The following is an 18,233-nucleotide window of genomic DNA, read 5'->3' as shown; positions in this document are numbered from 1 at the left end:
TATATATATACACACATTTCTATGTTTCCAGTGACACTGATGCTACTGTCTCCCCCAGTTTAGGATTGAGAGTGGAAAAAATAACTGAAAAAATAACTCACAAAAGACATTATTTTGGAGAAAACCAGGGATGGGGAAAAAATAAAAAGAGGCTTTGAACTAAGGTAGTAAATGCAGTGGCTATTGAAAAAAGGGAATAGATAGGCTGAGCAGATATTTCTAAGGTAAAATTGACTGGGTTGGTGTGGCGGATGGATACCAGATTGAGAGAAGACTATTGACCTCCAGAAATCTAGCATGGTTACTGTGTCTTGGAAATACCAACAGGAAAAAGTGTTGGAGGATGAAATTGGATGGGAACAGTTGGCCATAGAATGGCAGAGGAGTGGAGATGATGCCTGATTTGGATATATGGAGTTTGAGATAACAAGGAAACCTTGATGTGTGAAAGCTGGCAAGGAGGAACTGAATGAGACTAAGTCAGGATTTAGCAAAAAGCTGCCTTTATCAGCCATATGGGACAAACAGTCATGGAAGAAAATAGACAAGATAAAAGCAGTTCAAAAATTTCATAAAGGAAAGTGCTTCAAAGAGAGCACTCCATGGGAAAAAAATGAGCCTTAAATCTGGCACTTTCTTCAGGAAACCCTACTCCATGGTTCACTGACACAATTGTGTCTTTGATAGATATTAGATTGCCTGTTTAGGTTTGGATTTGAGGTGAATATTTAGAAATTAGAAATATATAGCAAAAAATATTTGGAATTTTACTTTTTTTTTTGCTAAATCCAATAGCACTAACTCTCATATCCATAGATCAAACAAGGATATTCTCTTTTCTATCAGAAAAAAATCTGTGTCTTGGAAATACCATTGCAATTTCATTCATATACCAATATCAAATGAATACGTTTTATCTCAAGTTGCTATGTGGCATGCCAAGAACCCCCCTCCCCCTTTTATATACCTCAACTTATGCAAGAGAGCACATTGTTAACAATGATTGCCTGTGGAGTCGGCCTGTCTACATTTGAACACCTACTAACTGTATGATCTTTGTCAAATTATTTAAACTCTTAAAGATTCAGTTTCATCATTTTGAAAATGGTGAGAATAATACCAGGTCAAAGAGCTAGGATGCTATTTCATGAAGCAATAGAGCTCAGTGTGATGACTAGTACAGTAAATCCTCAATAAATGTTAGTTATTATGTTATCCCGCCAAGTTCATAGGACAAACTTACCCAATATGCATTCAAAAATGAAGTAAAATTCTGGCAACATGAAATACTCAAACTTGGTTTCACTCTATAAAATGTATCCCCGCAATCCCTGTTATAATTTTAACATTTATTTCTCAAAATTCTTCCTCATGTGGTTCTGCAGATTGACATACACTTAGATAAAAGATCCCTGAAGTCAGAGAACATGTCATAAAGTCTGCATTCCATGCCCCAGATTGGGTGTGGCAACTTGCACTTATTATGTATTCACTATATGCTTGTTGACTAAATTGTCTGTGCCATTCTGAGTCTGTACTAAACTCTGAACCCTTGGAAAGCTGTGACCTTGACTTATTCATCATCATGTTCTCGCTGTCCAGCAGTGACTCCGTCACAACAGAGGCTCAATCATTCTTTTTTTGAAGGCATTAATTATGTGGTTCAAGGAAAATTCAGATTTGGGCTGGAATATGTTCAAAGTAAAAGTCTAGTCATTTAAAAAAAAAAACAACTAATGACTATATAGGGCTCCTTCTGGCTTCCATAGGAAAGATGATTTCTAAAATCGGTTGTGTGTGCTTCCTCGTTTTTCTCTGCCTCCCTGTAAAGTAGCCAAGGCAACACTAACAGCTTAAATCTGGTAGAATAGAAAGATGCCTTATCAACAAACTCAGTTTTATTATTTGGATGCTTGCCTCAAAGAGCTGTGATGAAAGACAGTTTCTGTTAAGCATTGTGTGAAAAAACTGAATGATTTAAAAAAAATACTGTCTTCTGACTGTTACTCATTCCCAGTGCTGTGAAACTACTTACCATGAGATGATACATAAAAATAGTGACTATAGTTTAATATATTTGAACTCTTTATCAATACTAAGCATTTTAAGCATTGATTTATTCATTGTATAATGATTAAGCTATCAGGTCTTTAATCTGTAGTAATAACCACATTTTGCCAGAAAATAAATTTAATGTATTGTTTATTGCCTATTGAATTATTTTGTACATTTTCCTTCTTATGAACTGGAAATCCTGGGATATATAAAATGTATTTCCTCAAGAGGAGACAATGCAGAGTTGAGTGCATTTTCCTTTAGGAGGATATCTCATTAGTGAAGCATAATGAAATAGAAGGTACACTGGGCTTGAAGTTAGAGCACTTGGGATTTTAAAGTCTCCTTCCAGCATTCCCCAGCTATGTGATCCCGGGCAAGTCATTCATTAGTTTGTTCATTCAGGCATTCTATAAAGACTTGTTGTGCAGACACTATAGCCATGAGCCCTGCTTTCAAAATGATACATTTATACAAAAGTGAGAAATACTTCACCATTTACATAATCTGAGCCTCAGCTTTTTTATGTATAAACATGGTGTTATGTGCTTCATTCATTTATTCAGTCATTCATTCATTCAAAAAGTATTTACTGAGCTTCCATTATGTGGCAAGCTGTTCTAGAGGCTGTTGTTCCCCTTTGCTGGACTCTTCACAATATTGTTCTTTTGCCTTATTACTTCTTTGGGCTTAAGGGTGGTTGTGATCTCCGGCTGTTGCTAGCCCATGTGACTCAACTTTCTTCTCAATTCACTAAGCCATCCATACTTCTATAAAATATCCTTTTATTAAACCTTCTTTTATAGTGTTTTTTGAGTTTGCGATTTATTTCTAGGTGAAACCTTCACTGATTTAGACAGCTCGTTAGGGAAAATTTGTCTGAGATTTTGATACTTAAACTTAGAGATCTGAATGATGTTAGTGAGTTAACTAGGAGGCTCTCTAAGGAATAAGCATCCTAAACAGCAGGAAAAGCATGTGCAAAGGCCCTGAGATAGGAGCCATATTTGGACTGTTTGTGAAACAGCAATGTAGCCAATGATACTGGTGGCATGAAGTGAGGGGGGTTAATGGTGAAAAAGAAATCAATGTTATGGCCAACGCCAGATCACCAAAGGGCATTGCTAGACATAGTAATAAGTTTGTATTTTATTTTAAGAATAATGGGGTATGGCTGGTGTGGCTCAGTAGTTAAATGTGGACCTATGAACCAGGAGGTCGAGGTTCAAGTCCTGGTTGGGGCATATGCCTGGGCTGTGGGCTTGATCCCCAGTGGGAGATGTGCAGGAGGCAACCAATCAATGCTTCTCTCTCATCATTGATGTTTCCATATCCTTCCCTCTCTCCCTGATTCCTCTCTGAAATCACAAGGGATTAGGATGGTGTGAATATAGGTGGTAAGAAATAGTCAAATTCAAGGCATATTTTAGAGATAAAATTGGCAGGATTTGATGATGAATTTGGAGCTGAGAAACTAGGTGAGTGATAATGTCAAGATGGACAGCAATGGACAAGAACCTAATTTGGATGAGATGTTCAGGTGGAAATCAAGTTTGATTTTACAAGTGAAGATTGGAGTAGGCATTGTGGATCTCACAGGAGAAGTTAAGGCTGAAATGAATTCACACAATTCATCAACATACATGGTATTTAAAGCCATGGTATTAAATCAATTGATCTAGAGGGTGAAACTAAATTGAAAACAAGAGAAAAAAAGTATATCAAGGAGGATGGAGTGGTCCACTGTGTCAAGTGTGGCTTAGAGATCAAGAAAAATGATAATGGAGCACTGAAAATTGATTCAGTCAACTTGGTATCATTGGCAACTGTGATAAAAAATGTTGCAATGATGTAGTGGGGACAGCAACCTTCAAGAGAAATGGGAGATGAGGAGTAGTTTCAGGAATTTTTTGACAAAAAGGGATGAGAGAAATACTTAATTTTGATATTTTGAGTATATGAATTGTGAAAACTTCTCTACAAACATAAAATACCTCATCAAATAATTTTGCAGTGGTTCTCAACCTTCCTAATGCCATGACCCTTTAATACAGTTCCTCATGTTGTGGTGACCCCCAACCATAAAATTATTTTCATTGCTACTTCATAACTGTAATTTTGCTACTGTTATGAATTGTAATGTAAATATATGATATACTATATGTGTTTTCCGATGGTCGTGACCCACAGGTTGAGAACCGCTGTAAAAGGCTTTGAAACAAATTTTGAAAACAAGCATTCAATAAAAATGATTGATATTTTACTATTTTATACAATGTACTGATACACTTTCATAGAATGTCTAATGCACTAAAATGTACTCTATGTTGAAATATAATCACTTTCCTCCAAAGAATTTCTAAAATAGTCCCAAATTATAAATATGCATAAATCAAATTTTAAAATACTCCTAGTTGGTAACAATATTGTTATGCTTTAAGTATCTTCATATTATATAAAGTTATTTTTTTTGAAGAGTAATGCTTGAAAACTTGATATAAAGTCTAAATTGACTATCAGGTTTAAAGATGTTCTGGGTCTTGGGGCATGTGCAATGTCAGATTCAATTAACTATTTATAATTTTCTTTTCATAATTTTTAATGTATTTGACATTCAAACTATTTGAACATTTTTTTTTCTTGACCATAACTCTTCAGAAATAAAAATAAGGATCCAGCAATAGCCTTGAAAGAGACCTCAAATTCCAATATCCTCTTCCCAGCTCTACACAGAGGAAGCAGGACTTACATCTAAACTTAATGACTTGCACTGAAAACCACATGATTATTCCCCATAGCTCCATCATTCAAATTGTCTGTCAAGGGAAAAATATGTTAACTATTGGCACACAGATCATAGGGAGGGGGTACGGGTGGAAAACCAACAGTATCAGTTCAGCATAATGTAGAGTTTATTTTAAACCTGTGCTGAGCTGTTACCCAGTCCCCAGGATACCCTCAAATCTCACTCTACTTGTAGCTCTGACACTGATTGCCTCACTCCATCAGCAGGTCAACCTTCCAAAGCTTTAAGTCTTCTGATTCACAGGTCAGCCTTGTATGACCAGGTTTCCATCCCAGGAACAGAGCTGCCCAATAATAAAGGAGGCGGACTCTACACAGTTTGTGTCAAGGGGTGGTAACAATCTCACTTAGGTATTTGACAGCTTGGAGAGAGAAGTGAAACTTTCATTACCTGAAATTTGTTTTCAAGAAATAAAGTTGATTATATAATTAATAGGTCCTAGTTTGTTGTTTTTTCTGGGCAGCTGATAACAAGTCATATAGCAGAGGCTATATATTATTAGTATTAAGCAGCAAGCAGTTGTGAGCATGCAGGCAAGTGCCAGGATGTCTTGTCACACTTCTATAAATTTGACTCCTATAAAGGAGACAATGAATCCAAATAGATTTTTTAAGATTTTATTGCATATACAGCATAAACAAAGGCATGTTGGCATCAGCTCTCCATGTCCTTAGAAGAGCTAGGACTAGGGTGAGCCAAGTAAAGGACTTAGGGCACAAAGTTTAAGGAGTCTGTCACTTCCAGAATGGTGTAACTGCCAAACCTGCCCTCGCAGGACTCTAATAATGAGGTTGCTAGGGCACAACATTGCAGGAGATACTAAATCTCAGGGTCCTGCCAGTGCAGGGTCAGCACATGTGTGACACTTAGAATGAGTGCCTCCTTAAATTTTATACCTTCAGCACATCACTTGCCTCACTCTAATTCTGGCGCTGGTCCCTAGTTCCACAGCACTACTCTGAATTGGATGGGTCGGATAGTGAACAATATGAGCAGGGGAGTTGCTCTGTTGGCAAGAGCTAATTCCATGTTGCACCCAGGCAGTTTTATAGACTGCAGATGGATCTGGTTTGGAGAAAAGTGAGGTGGAAAGTACCATGCCTCATTGGTGCCAGGGAGGAGAATGATAGACAGTCACGTGGAGGCTCTTCATAAGACCATCTACCTTGTCATGTTCTTGGGTGGCTCACAGGGGGTTCCACCAGCCTATGGTATAGCCTTGCTTTGTAGATATGTGCAAAGTCACCAGGATGCCAGGGTGAAGCTGTTCCTTTACAACTAGTGTTAAAAACACAGGTTGGGCATCATGCAAATAGCTGTGTGATACTAGTTAAATTATATAAACTCTTAACCTTTAAGTGAGAAAAGAAATAACTAACTTATCTATACTAATAAAAAGGTAATATGCTAATTAGACTGGACATCTTCTGGATGTCCTTCTGGACAAAGCCACAGTGGCAGGGGCCTAGGCAGAGGTGGTTAGGGGTGATCAGGCCATCAGGGGGGAGCAGTTAGGGGGCGATCAGACTGACAGGGAGGGCAGTTAGGGGGTGATCAGACTGGCAGGGGAGGGCAGTTAGGGGCGATAAGGCCAGCAGGGGAGCAGTTAGGAGCCAGTGGTCCCAGCTTGCGAGAGGGATGTCTGACTGCCGGTTTAGGCCTGATCCCACAGGAATTGGGCCTAAACCGGCAGTCGGACATCCCCTGAGGGGTCCTGGATTGAAGAGGGTGCAGGCCGGGCTGAATTTCATGCACTACGCCTCTAGTGTTATCGTAAGAAACATTTGAACCTTTGAAGAATTTGTGTGAGTTTATTTGAGCCAAACTGTTTGACAGTTGCTGGGAAACAGAATCTCAAGGAATTGAGATAAGGCTCCTGGGAATGACAGTTTTGCACCTTGTTTTATACCAGTGGTTCTCAACCTTCCTAATGCCACGACCCTTTAATACAGTTCCTCATGTTGTGGTGACCCCCAACCATAAAATTAGTTTCATTGCTACTTCATAACTGTATTTTTGCTACTGTTATGAATCGTAATGTAAATATCTGATATGCAGAATGTATTTTCATTGTTACAAATTGAACATAATTAAAGCATAGTGATTAATCACAAAAACAATATGTAATTATATATGTGTTTTCCGATGGTCTTTGGTGATCCCTGTGAAAGGGTCGTTCGACCCCCAAAGGGGTCGCGACCCACAGGTTGAGAACCGCTGTTTTACACATTACAATTAAAAGAAGAGATGTAAGAGGGTTACATGAAGTCCATTGGTGATAGATTAGGGAGGTGGGGAAAAAGCAAAGGGGGTGGAAACCTCTGGGACTGGATAAAAAGTAAAATGATAGACACATACTTCTTTTACATAGTTGGGTACAGGATAGTTAGGGGTCAATACTTAACATGATAACAATAACAGATAACAATAACAATGAGGGAATTTATGGTTTCTGCCCCAGTGCATTGGTTGTGCTTTGAAGGGTCCAGAAAAAGGGAAGTAACCCTGACACTCCAAAGGTATGTTATAGTAGATGCAAAAAGGACAATAGGCTCAGTTGAGGTCAAGGTTGATCTTTGTCAGGGAAGGTACCAGCCTAGAATATGACTACGTACCATAGACTGCATTTTAATTAAGAAAGTTTTAATTTCAGACCATCCTTTGTGGTTACTTTATGTCTCTGAGTTTGCAAGGCCACTCCATAGGCCCCCCTGAGCTTGTCAGGTTAGCATGTGGGCCCTTTTTGTCCACACTTATAAGGCTGCTATAACAACATTATAAAGTTGTTTATAATGTGTATAAAGCATTTAAAGAGAGTGCCTGGAATGTAAATGTTCAATAAGTGGTAGCTAGTTTACTAGCTATTAAATCTAAAGCATGAAGTATAATAGAGTTAATAAATTCTGTAACAGTAAAAAATCAAAGTTTGTTTTAAATTTTTTTAATCAAATAAATATTACTACAGTAGTTAGTTTAAAAGTTTCCTAGGATATCAATGTATTTACTTTTTGATGTCCCCTTTGTTTGCTATCTATATAAAAATATATTTTAAAAACTTTTTAAAATAATCTATCTAAACAAGATTGATACATTCGTCAAGGGTTTCGGTTATATTTTATAGGTAAAATATTTAATAACCATAAAAAAATTTACTCACTTTTAATTATGTTCAGAGCATCTAAAAATAATTATTTATTTAACCTATTAATTTTACCACAAAAAAGCATTTATCCACACTTACGCTCATCCATACCTGAATTTTTTTTTTTATTGAGAAATAAAACATGTTTAACAGGATGTCTGTCCAAGTAGGGTACTCTTTTTCAACTTATGCTCAAAGTAGAACATAAGCTCAAAAAAGTTTTTCAATTAAACAAGTGAATGGAATAAAAATGTACATCTATACTCTGTTTACAGCCATGAGTTCAGCGTTTGCTTTAATTCAACATGTTAAAAACCATAAATATCAATGCATTTCTATTTATTTTCTAAATTCTCATTTGCTTTATTTTTCTCAGGACCATGACTATCATGAAAAGCTTAAGATTTTAGAAACCTGAACATTTTCCCAGTTTATCTATGATAGCAAGAAATTCGTGATGGAACTTTTAAGACTATGACAAAATGCATCAAATTGCTAAAGTACTTTTTAAAACTGAATCAATTTCTCTATTATCTCTGGTAATACCATCAGCAATTCTACTGTTAATTTAAGTTATATGCCTTTCTATGAAGAACAGAAGGTATTAACTCAAAATGCACTTAACATAATTTTCTTTCATTTTAAATGTACTCACAATAAACCTTTCATAGGAATAGAATTTGGAACTTTATTTTTGTCATGGTCATAACAGGAAAATGGGTTGTGTGTTTTTTCTGTTCATCTAATAGTTTAGCCATTTCACTACCAAGTCTTCTCAGTTCATCCCTTAAAACTCTGAAACATTTTTAAAAATTATATAATCTTTGGATTTATAAGGAATATTAATTTTGTTGGGCAACTTATGTATATGTTTTATACTTTGCTTTTAAGGACATAATTTACAGATGACTTAATAGAAATGTTAAAGAACATGCAAGATCTAATAATGCAGGTGATTTGGTTGTTTATAGTGTGTATGGTATTGGAATAAAGAATTTTAACAGGATGGAGAGGGGGAACATTTTAAAAATAGAACAATGCAGGAGTATTAATTAGGACCTTTTCGTTTTTGAGAGCCAGAAATGATCTAAAGTTTGAAGGTAGGGAGAACATTTAGTATCAAACATTGTTCATACAATAAAATTACGGACTTCGACTATACCATTATACTTTCCAGAACCTAAATTGCCTTAATTCTCTGGCAGGCTCTTACAACATTTGAAGCAATTTTTATAAGCCTTTTTATGGAGCTCGAGTCAGGGAGTAGGAGGGTTCCCCAAAGGAATGCTGGATAGGAAAACATATTATATACAATATATCCATTACAGAGAAGACAACTTAATTTTTTTGGCTAGCATCCCTTGTGATTTTTTTGTCATTTATGGCCCTAATAAAATATGCATGTAGAAATTCATCACCCACTGAGTTCCCATTTAGAATCAGCTTCTCCAAATGGAAACTTGCATTGCACCATCCCTTCCTTCTCCCCTGCCTTCAGTGTTTTCTTCACATGCTCATTTGAGCCCCATATTTGTTGTTAAGATTCCCCATTTTTTGAGATAACCAGGGAAATGATGTGATTAAGTCCCAACGAACTAGTAACATAAATCTTCATGATATCAAGGTGTTGGCTGTTTCTCTGATCATAGGTATCTATTTTCTTCTATCTTTATTTCTCTTTCATTTGATTTTTTTAATACAACAATATTTCCCCAGGTTCCTCAACCCTATATGTACGAGATGCAAACATATAAGAAGTGACCAGGATCACACGAAAGAAACTTTTTAGCAAATAGTGTAACTCTTCAAGGTAACCCCAAACTCCTGACAGCCTTTGAGCAGACAGTTTCTTGTTTGTTTGCTTTTTCATTTTGGAGGTGTGGGCCCATGATTTTAAAATCAAAACACTTGCAAACGTTAACATCCTGAGAGATTTTACTTAAAACCGTGGACGGTTAGCTTCTTTTGGCAAAGTGGTATGATTAGAAACCCTAGAACCAAAGCCCTGCAATGGCCAGGCTGAGCTCTACTTATCCCTGCAATATGCATGCTCTCCAGTGTGTCACAGCATCACTCATTTCTCCATTGGCAATACCTTTGCCAATCAGTCTACTCAGGCATGATCCTCTGGTTACTGACTCAAGATTAGAAATGATCCTTGTAAAAGAGTAGCTAATCTATCCCTATCTGTTTATAGTTTCATCTATGTATGAAACCGGGGGTCAACCGAGTCCAGTGCTCCTGCTACTACCCGTCACCATCCAGCCAAAATGCAGAGACAGGGGTTAGACCAGTGCTTCTCAACCTTGGCTGCACATTAGAATCACCTGGGAATCTTTTTAAAATCCTGATTTCGGGGCCTCATCCTCCGGAAATTCTGTTTCTTTGTTATGGGGTGGGGCCACAACATTAGTAACAAAGAAACAGAATTTCCGGAGGATGAGGCCCCAAAATCAGGATTTTAAAAAGATTCCCAGGTGATTCTAATGTGCAGCCAAGGTTGAGAACCACTGGGTTAGTTTATAAACGTGCTTAATATCAGATGCTGGAAATTTGGGAAGGTAACAGGTGAAAACCCTAACATCCGCCTTCCCTTTAAGCTTGTTAGGAATAAGCTTTTATAGGGGAATCAGGGGAAGAGAGTCTGGGTAAGGGTACAGAGGGTTCTGAAATTTGAGTCCCTGTGGGGGTCCTGGGTCTTGATGAATGCCTTCATTACTGGTCCTCAGAACAGGATGGCCAGTGTCCTGAAACCGGTCAAGTGGAGATCGGGTGTGCATCATCCCAGTGTTTCTGAGACCTAATCCATCAGCCTCTGCATTCCTGGTGGCCAGGCATGTAAGTCCGGGGCTGGATTAAAAGTCTCTGTTCTTGTCTGGTCAACTGAGAACTGCAACAAAATCTTAGCCAGAACATAAGGTTAAACACATACCATTGATGAATCAATTACTTACACATCCTGTTAGTAAAGCAGGGGGCGGGAATGAAAGAGAAAGGAAGAGGAGGGGGAAAAAAGCAATCCTATTTTATTCTACCCTTGTACCCCTATCATAGAACAGATGGACTATGGGTGATTGAATCATTTCTATAGGTTCAGCATTTTCCATGGGATTAGTATTCTTGCAAATGATATACTGTATTATATTGAAGTTTAATTAATTTTTTTCATTTCCTTTCTGCACTTACTTCAGCTCCTCAGAGAACAAAACATCTGCTCTCCCACCTACAGCCTTTTTTTTTGTATAGTCAGGAACACTTCGTCTATTTATACTTTTTGTTTTTATAGATTGTACAGAGTTGGAAACAAATCTAAATTTTTAGATACAGGCTATTTGTGTAGTATTTGTATAGCAAGATGGTCTAAAAACAGAACAAATGTAGCTTAGTTACCTAAGTTTGTAGCTTAAAGAAAATATTACACTGTGGGACTGGGAAGTTCTCCATGCTGTTGAGTAGCATTTTACAATCAACACCTCTCCCCTTTTCAGGATATCGAATCCCTAACAGGAGGTCTGACTGGTTCTAAGGGGGCTGATCCACCGGTAAGTTAGCTTCTTCATTAAATTTAACTATTAACGAATTGAATTATGTACACACCAGATCATCAGACTGTTACTTGCATACAGTGGTCATAGAGGTAACTTTTTGAAATATATAGTTATTGCAGAAACTAATACAAAAGTGTGAACTTGCCTTGTGGTGTCATTTGGTGTTTTAAAAGTTTTAATAACTCATAAAATTCTTCTCCATGGATGGACTATAAAAATAAGAATAAAGGCTTCATTAGAATATGTAAATGCTTTTATGTCCTGCTAATGGATTATACCAAAAGTTAAGATCTTTTGGAACTTGAGAGTTTACTTTTCCAAATATGAGTGTATGATTTGGGTTGTAATATACTTTCTAATTATTTTTTCAGCCTATTTGATCAACACTATTGATTCATGATATTGCTGTTTCTTTTCTACTTTACCTAGGAAGCCTCTAGAAATTTAGAAGAAGTGTTCAAAAGTTTTAAAGAAATCATTTTGTTGTTTTTTGTTGTTGTTTTTTCCATTGAGAAAGAGAGTGGCAGGGAGGGAGGAATGGAGAGAGGGAGGGAGGGAGAGAGCGAGGTGAAAGGATGTGAGAGGAATGGGAATTGAACCTTTGATCCTTTGGTGTGCAGGCTGAACTTGTAACCACTGAGCGAAATGAGCCAGGGCGAGAGAATTATCATTTTTGCCCAATAGTCTAGCTTTGGAACATTTTAGTTCTTTCTGTGATGTCTGATTTCAGAAAACATTAATTAATATAACATTCCTGTGATTTCATGTTTGAAGTACAAACATGAACTCATGCTGTATGTCTAAAGTAATAAGATTCAATTTATTTCAGCAGTCAATGCAGTAATGGTATCGCCATTTGCTTTTTTACTCAGCATTGTAAGATTTAATGTGGAACAAACAGAAACCAAAGTTATCAGTTTTTAGCTGGACTGCATGTAGGCATCCAGGTGAAGAACGTTATTACATTGAAACACCAGTGAGCTGTTAAAAATATAACTTGTAGCTTCTCTTCTGTCTCCCTCTCATGTGTCTCATGTTATCTAATCTTCATCAAATTGCAGGAATTTAAAAAAATGTATTGTCTTCATATAGTTGCTTATATTTAGTTCCTGAACCAATTAGATTTCAGTATAAGACAAGGTGAAATGTAAGTAAGTCTATTACATTGAAACACCAGTGAGCTGTTAAAAATATAACTTGTAGCTTCTCTTCTGTCTCCCTCTCATGTGTCTCATGTTATCTAATCTTCATCAAATTGCAGGAATTTAAAAAAATGTATTGTCTTCATATAGTTGCTTATATTTAGTTCCTGAACCAATTAGATTTCAGTATAAGACAAGGTGAAATGTAAGTCAGCCCAGGAAGTATATTGTGACAGGATTTATGGCTAACCTTATATGTAAGTAGTATAGGTCACTGCTTATGTGATATAATTTCACCCTGCTGTCTTGCATGGTGTTTGTACATAATCTAATGAACAAAATAAACTGATGAACAAAATCGATCCACAGACATAGAAGCATGGAACAGACTGTAGAATCTCAGAAGGAAGGTGGGGGTGGATGGGTGGGTGGGAAGAGATCAACCAAAGAACTTGTATGCATATATGGACACAGACAAAAGGGTGGTGAAAGCCTGGGGTGGGACAATGGGGTGGACTAGGAGGGGCGAAAGTGGGGGGGGAAAGGGGACATATGTAATACTTTCAACAATAAAGATTTTAAAAAGTGAGATCACTGGGTCAAATGGGAGTTCCATTTTTAATTTTTTGAGAAAACTCCATACTGTTTTCCACAGTGGCTGTACCAGTATACTTTCCCACCAGCAGTGAACTAGGGTTTCATTTTCTCCACAGCCTCACCAGCACTTGTCATTTGTTGATGATAGCCATTTTGACAGATGTGAGGTGATACCTCATTGTCCTTTTAATTTGCATCTCTCTGATGATTACTGACTGAACATTTTTTCATGTCTCTTGGCCTTCTTTATGTCCACTTTGGAGGAGTGTCTATTTATGTCCTTTGCCCATTTTTAAATTGGATTGTCTGTCTTCCTTTTGTTAAGTTGTATGAATTCCTTATATATTTTGGAGATTAACCCTTTATCAGATGCACCATTGCCAAATATGTTCTCCCATGCACTGGGCTCTCATTTCACAAACAAAGGGGACATCTGTAATACTTTCAACAATAGAGATAATAAATAAAAAAAGTTTTTAAAAAAAAGAAAAGAAAAATAAATCCATTTCCTTCAGTGTATCTTTCTCACCTGTTCATTGATTCTGGAAGAAATATACAATTAAGATCAATCAGTTTTAAAACGATTTGTCTCTTGCTCAAAACAAAACTAAACACCTATCTTCTGCAAATAGTGATAGAACTCTTATCCATTATTTACATGTTAAAATAATTTGCTTTATCATGTCCTGTCAAGAAAGCATCTTTCTGCCTGGCCGGTGTGGTTCAGTGATTGAGCGTCGAACTAGGAACCAGGAGTCACAGTTTGATTCCTGGTCAGGTTACATGCTCGTGTTGCGGGCTTGATCCCAACTCCAGGGCACGTAGGAGTCAGCCAGTCAATGATTCTCTCTCATCATTGATGTTTTTCTTTCTCCCTCTCTCTTCCTCTCTGAAATCAATAAAAACATATTAACAAAAAAACTCCCCCAAAACCAAAAAACATCTTTCCAAGCGTAAATGATTGAGTGAGCATAAAGCCTAATTATTGGAAGCCCCTTGCAGGGGAAAAGGTCACAGACAGGCAAGATGGTGTTCTGAACTCAAACTTAACCAACTTCATTCCCATTCACTAAATGTGAAGTGCATATGTGTATGTATATTTACACATATGTATGTTTTTTTCTTTAGACATAATTTATAATATTGTGAAGATAGAGGTTCTCTCTTTGCTATGTCCTGCTATGATAATGGGTATTTTATACTGCTGCCTACAGTGACTGAAATTCAATGACTGTGCTTACTTTATAACGTTTGTAGAGTGGAGAACATAATGCATATTTCAGAGTACATAAGAGTTTAGGCAATCTGGGGGTGGGGTAGTAAAAGTACACATAACTTTAGTGTCTCCCATGGTTAAAGAACAAGCTGGGGTGTATTACTAGGAGCTATGTAATGAAATAATTTGTAGTCCTCCCTAAAGCTTATGGAAAGTAGTCTTAAGTAAGAAGTTGAACTGATGATAGTATTCTAGGAGTTACTTCAATCATTTAAAAATAAGGCTTTTAATGAAGCTATTATTTTTGCCCCCAAGTTACAAAACTGAAGTCAGGTTAAATTATACATAACCTAAATCTATTTGAAGTTTTATATTTTTTTCTTTAAAAATGCCTTTGCAATAGTCATTTAAATTGTGTCTTTTGTATAAATATTTACAGTGAATTTCTAAATCCTTTCTATGATGAAATTTTCATTGGTAAAAAAATGAAGGTTCTCTGATTTTTCATTCCTTGAACAGAATATATAAAGTGCTGAAAGAATGCATAGCTGTGGACTTATTTCTTTACCAGTATAATGAAATCCCAGATACATATTTAAATGTTATATTTAAAAATTGCAAATTTTTCTGTGGATAGAAATAAATATTACTTTTGAAGCCTAAGAAAAAAGTGAATTTTTCACTTTTTAAAATACCAAGCGTGTATAAAACTTGTGTCAAATTTTGCAAATGTTATAAATAAATTTGTGTAATAATAAGAATAAATTTGAGGAACTCCAGAAATATAGTTTGCATTAATTAAGGCTATGTAGGTATTTTAAAACTTGAATTAGTCTCAGTTTTAATGATAATAATGAAAGAACCAGTCATTCATGATTTTCAGGGGGGCAATTCAAGTTTTCTAATGGTTTTCTTTTGAAAAGGATTTTAAAAAGCATGTTTTTAAATTCAGACCCTGGAAATTAGTTGCTGCAGCAAAAAGAACTTGCAAATTTTTCTAAATCACGTAGTAATTATAGAAAAAAATTCTATCAGTAAGAAAAATATTTACTGTTAAATGTTAACTTAGAATTTTATTTGAAATATTATATTAGATATTCTACATTTGACATGTTTTTCATTTACAAAAATTGGATTACAGATTAACCTTCAGCATAAAAGCAGCATACATTTATATATAAAAATTAAGGGAAAGAGAATAGATAATTAAAATCTAAAGGGTAAAATATTATTAAATAGAACTTTTAAAGAAATTCCCATAGTGTTTTAAATTTTAAATATTAACAATATTAAAATGTGAAAAACGTGTGAACTATAAGTTATCAGGGGTGTTTCACACGATTGTCATCCAGCCTTTAGGAAGCCAGGGTAAGGTCTAAGCCACTTAACTTCATATGGCCAAGAGGATTCTGGATACTGAAGCACTGAGTACAAGGTCTGAACATCATTCAACTGTACCCGCTGTACCTGGCATCTGGACAGCTGTGGCTATGCAGTTCCATGTGGAACCAGTAGTGTGACAGATTGTTTTCCTGTCTGGGGCCAGTGAGGCAGTGACATAGAGGTGTTAGCCAGCCCCTGGACAGGAGCCAGGACTTTTCCCAGACTGTGGGCAAGATTTAAGGTGGGATTTAGTAGCTCAGCTTGTTCACCAATACAGTATTACGTTTATTCATGTAGACCCAAACAGACTAACATACACAATGAGAGGATTTTCTCTTTTATTTAATTTTATTAAATGTATTGGGGTGACATTGGTAAATAAGATTATATGTTTCAACTGCAGTTCTTTAATACATCATTTATATATTGCAGTGTGTGTTCACGACCTAAATTCAATTCTCTTTTCATCACAATATATTTGACCCCCTTTACCCTCTTCTGCCTTCCCCTCCACCCCATACTCTGGTAGCCATCATACTGTTGTCTGTGTCTATGAGTTGTTTGTTTGCTGTTTTCTGTTTTATATTCTACATGAGTGAAATCATAAGGTTCTTGTCTTTTTCTGTCTGTCTTATTTCACTTAGCATGATATTCTCAAGATCCATTCACATTGTCCCAAATGGCAGTGTTTCATCTTTTCTTATAGCTAAGCAGAATTCCATAGTATATATGTACCACATCTTTATCCAATCATCCACCAAAGGATATTCAATGTCTTGGCCACCATGAATAATGCTTCAGTGAACATAGGGGGTACATATAGTTTTACTCATAGATGTCTTCAGTTTTTAAGACAGATACCCAGAAAAGGAATTGCTGCGTTATATGGTTGCTCTATTTTTAATTTTTTGAGGAAATTCCATACTGTTTTCCATAGTGGCTGTACAATTTCCATTCCCACCAGCAAAGTATGAGGGTTCCATTTTGTCCATAGCCTCTCCAACACTTGTTACTGCTAACACTCGACAACAGATTATAGCCATTTTAACAGGTTTGAAGTAGAATCTCACTGTGGCTTTCATTTGCATTTCCCTTATAGCTAATGGAATTGAGTATATTTTCATGTATTGTTGGTCTTTCTGTGTCTTCTTGGAAGAAATGTTTCAACAAAAATTAATAAAATAAAAAAGCAACTACTTGAATGGGAGAATTATTTGCATAACTAATTCACTTCATTGTACTTCATTATTAATAAAATAAAAAAGCAACTACTTGAATGGGAGAAAATATTTGCAGTAATACCTCTAATGAGAGGCTGATGTCCAAAATATGTAAAGAACTCATAACAGCTAAAAACAAAAAATCCAATAAAAATGGGCAGAGGACCTGAGTTTCATTTGGCTTAAGAAACATTCTGATTATTAAATAGCTATTTGTTTTCTTATCATTTCTGTTTTGTTTTAAAGGTTAATAGAGACAAAATTTAATAAAGAGGAATGTGGGCCAAATCTTAGACAACATGAAACATTCCTGAACACATTGGTCCAAGGTGGGAGTGTGATATTTCAGAGTGCTTTTATGAGGTGTTTGAGTTAATTTCACCTCCTTACTTCATCTGGAATTTACAGCAAGATTGCCACTTGGGGTATGCAGTTCTCTTGTTTTCCTTTCTATTTTTTACCTTTGGAGTAATAAGATCTATAAATTTGCTTCCTTCAAAACTTGGTACTTTTTAATTGTTCTAAGTTTCGTTTATCCAAATGCTAATGGTTCTCTTTATTTCTAAAGTGTGTTTAAAAAGCGATTCCCTATCTAATTCCTATCCCTGGGCTTGATATGCACAATGTCTTGAACATTCTACAGCTCCATTAATTTTTTTTCCCCACTGAGGAACCAGAATTGTACATTCCATATTTTCGTACTTTTTGTTCTCAATTTAATGGTCTTCCTGTTGGTTCTTAGCAATGTGAATAAATACTCCACAGAATTGAAAACAAATTGAATTTCCTGAGGGTGCTGTTTAGACCAGGTTATATATTTTTCAAATTGTAGGTGATCTTAAAATTTAAAAGCCTCCAAAACTGATTTTAATTTGATTACTCAAAAAATGCCAGTGTTGTGCTCATCTGCTTCAAAGAATAAAGGAATAAAGGAGGTTAATCTAAATCATGATCTAATTTAATATATTTTAACCTGAATGTTATGTTGCTATATTACTTACTTTCATTCTCCTATTTTTAGTCTGAATTCTGTGTATATTACAGTGTATATTATATACTAGACATTTGATTAGGTTTTGGAAATACAAAGGCAAAATACAGTTTTATATTTCAGAATCTTGCAA

The 18,233-nt window shown here is 36.0% G+C and overlaps 1 protein-coding gene across 1 annotated transcript in view; it reads left to right on the top strand.

Moving 5' to 3' along the window:
* Positions 1-18,233, top strand: part of PPFIA2 (protein tyrosine phosphatase, receptor type, f polypeptide (PTPRF), interacting protein (liprin), alpha 2) — a 485,860-nt gene that overhangs the window by 89,428 nt on the left and 378,199 nt on the right. The window contains exon 4 of the mRNA XM_014531636.1: positions 11,492-11,545. Coding sequence (XP_014387122.1) covers positions 11,492-11,545 — 54 coding nt within the window. The remainder of the gene's footprint in view (positions 1-11,491; positions 11,546-18,233) is intronic.

The sequence above is a fragment of the Myotis brandtii genome, unplaced genomic scaffold (assembly GCF_000412655.1).
Source record: "Myotis brandtii unplaced genomic scaffold, ASM41265v1 scaffold82, whole genome shotgun sequence".
Taxonomy (NCBI): Eukaryota; Metazoa; Chordata; class Mammalia; order Chiroptera; family Vespertilionidae; genus Myotis; species Myotis brandtii.
The sequence above is the reverse complement of the archived record's forward strand: the minus strand, read 5'-3'. Positions and strand labels throughout refer to the sequence as shown.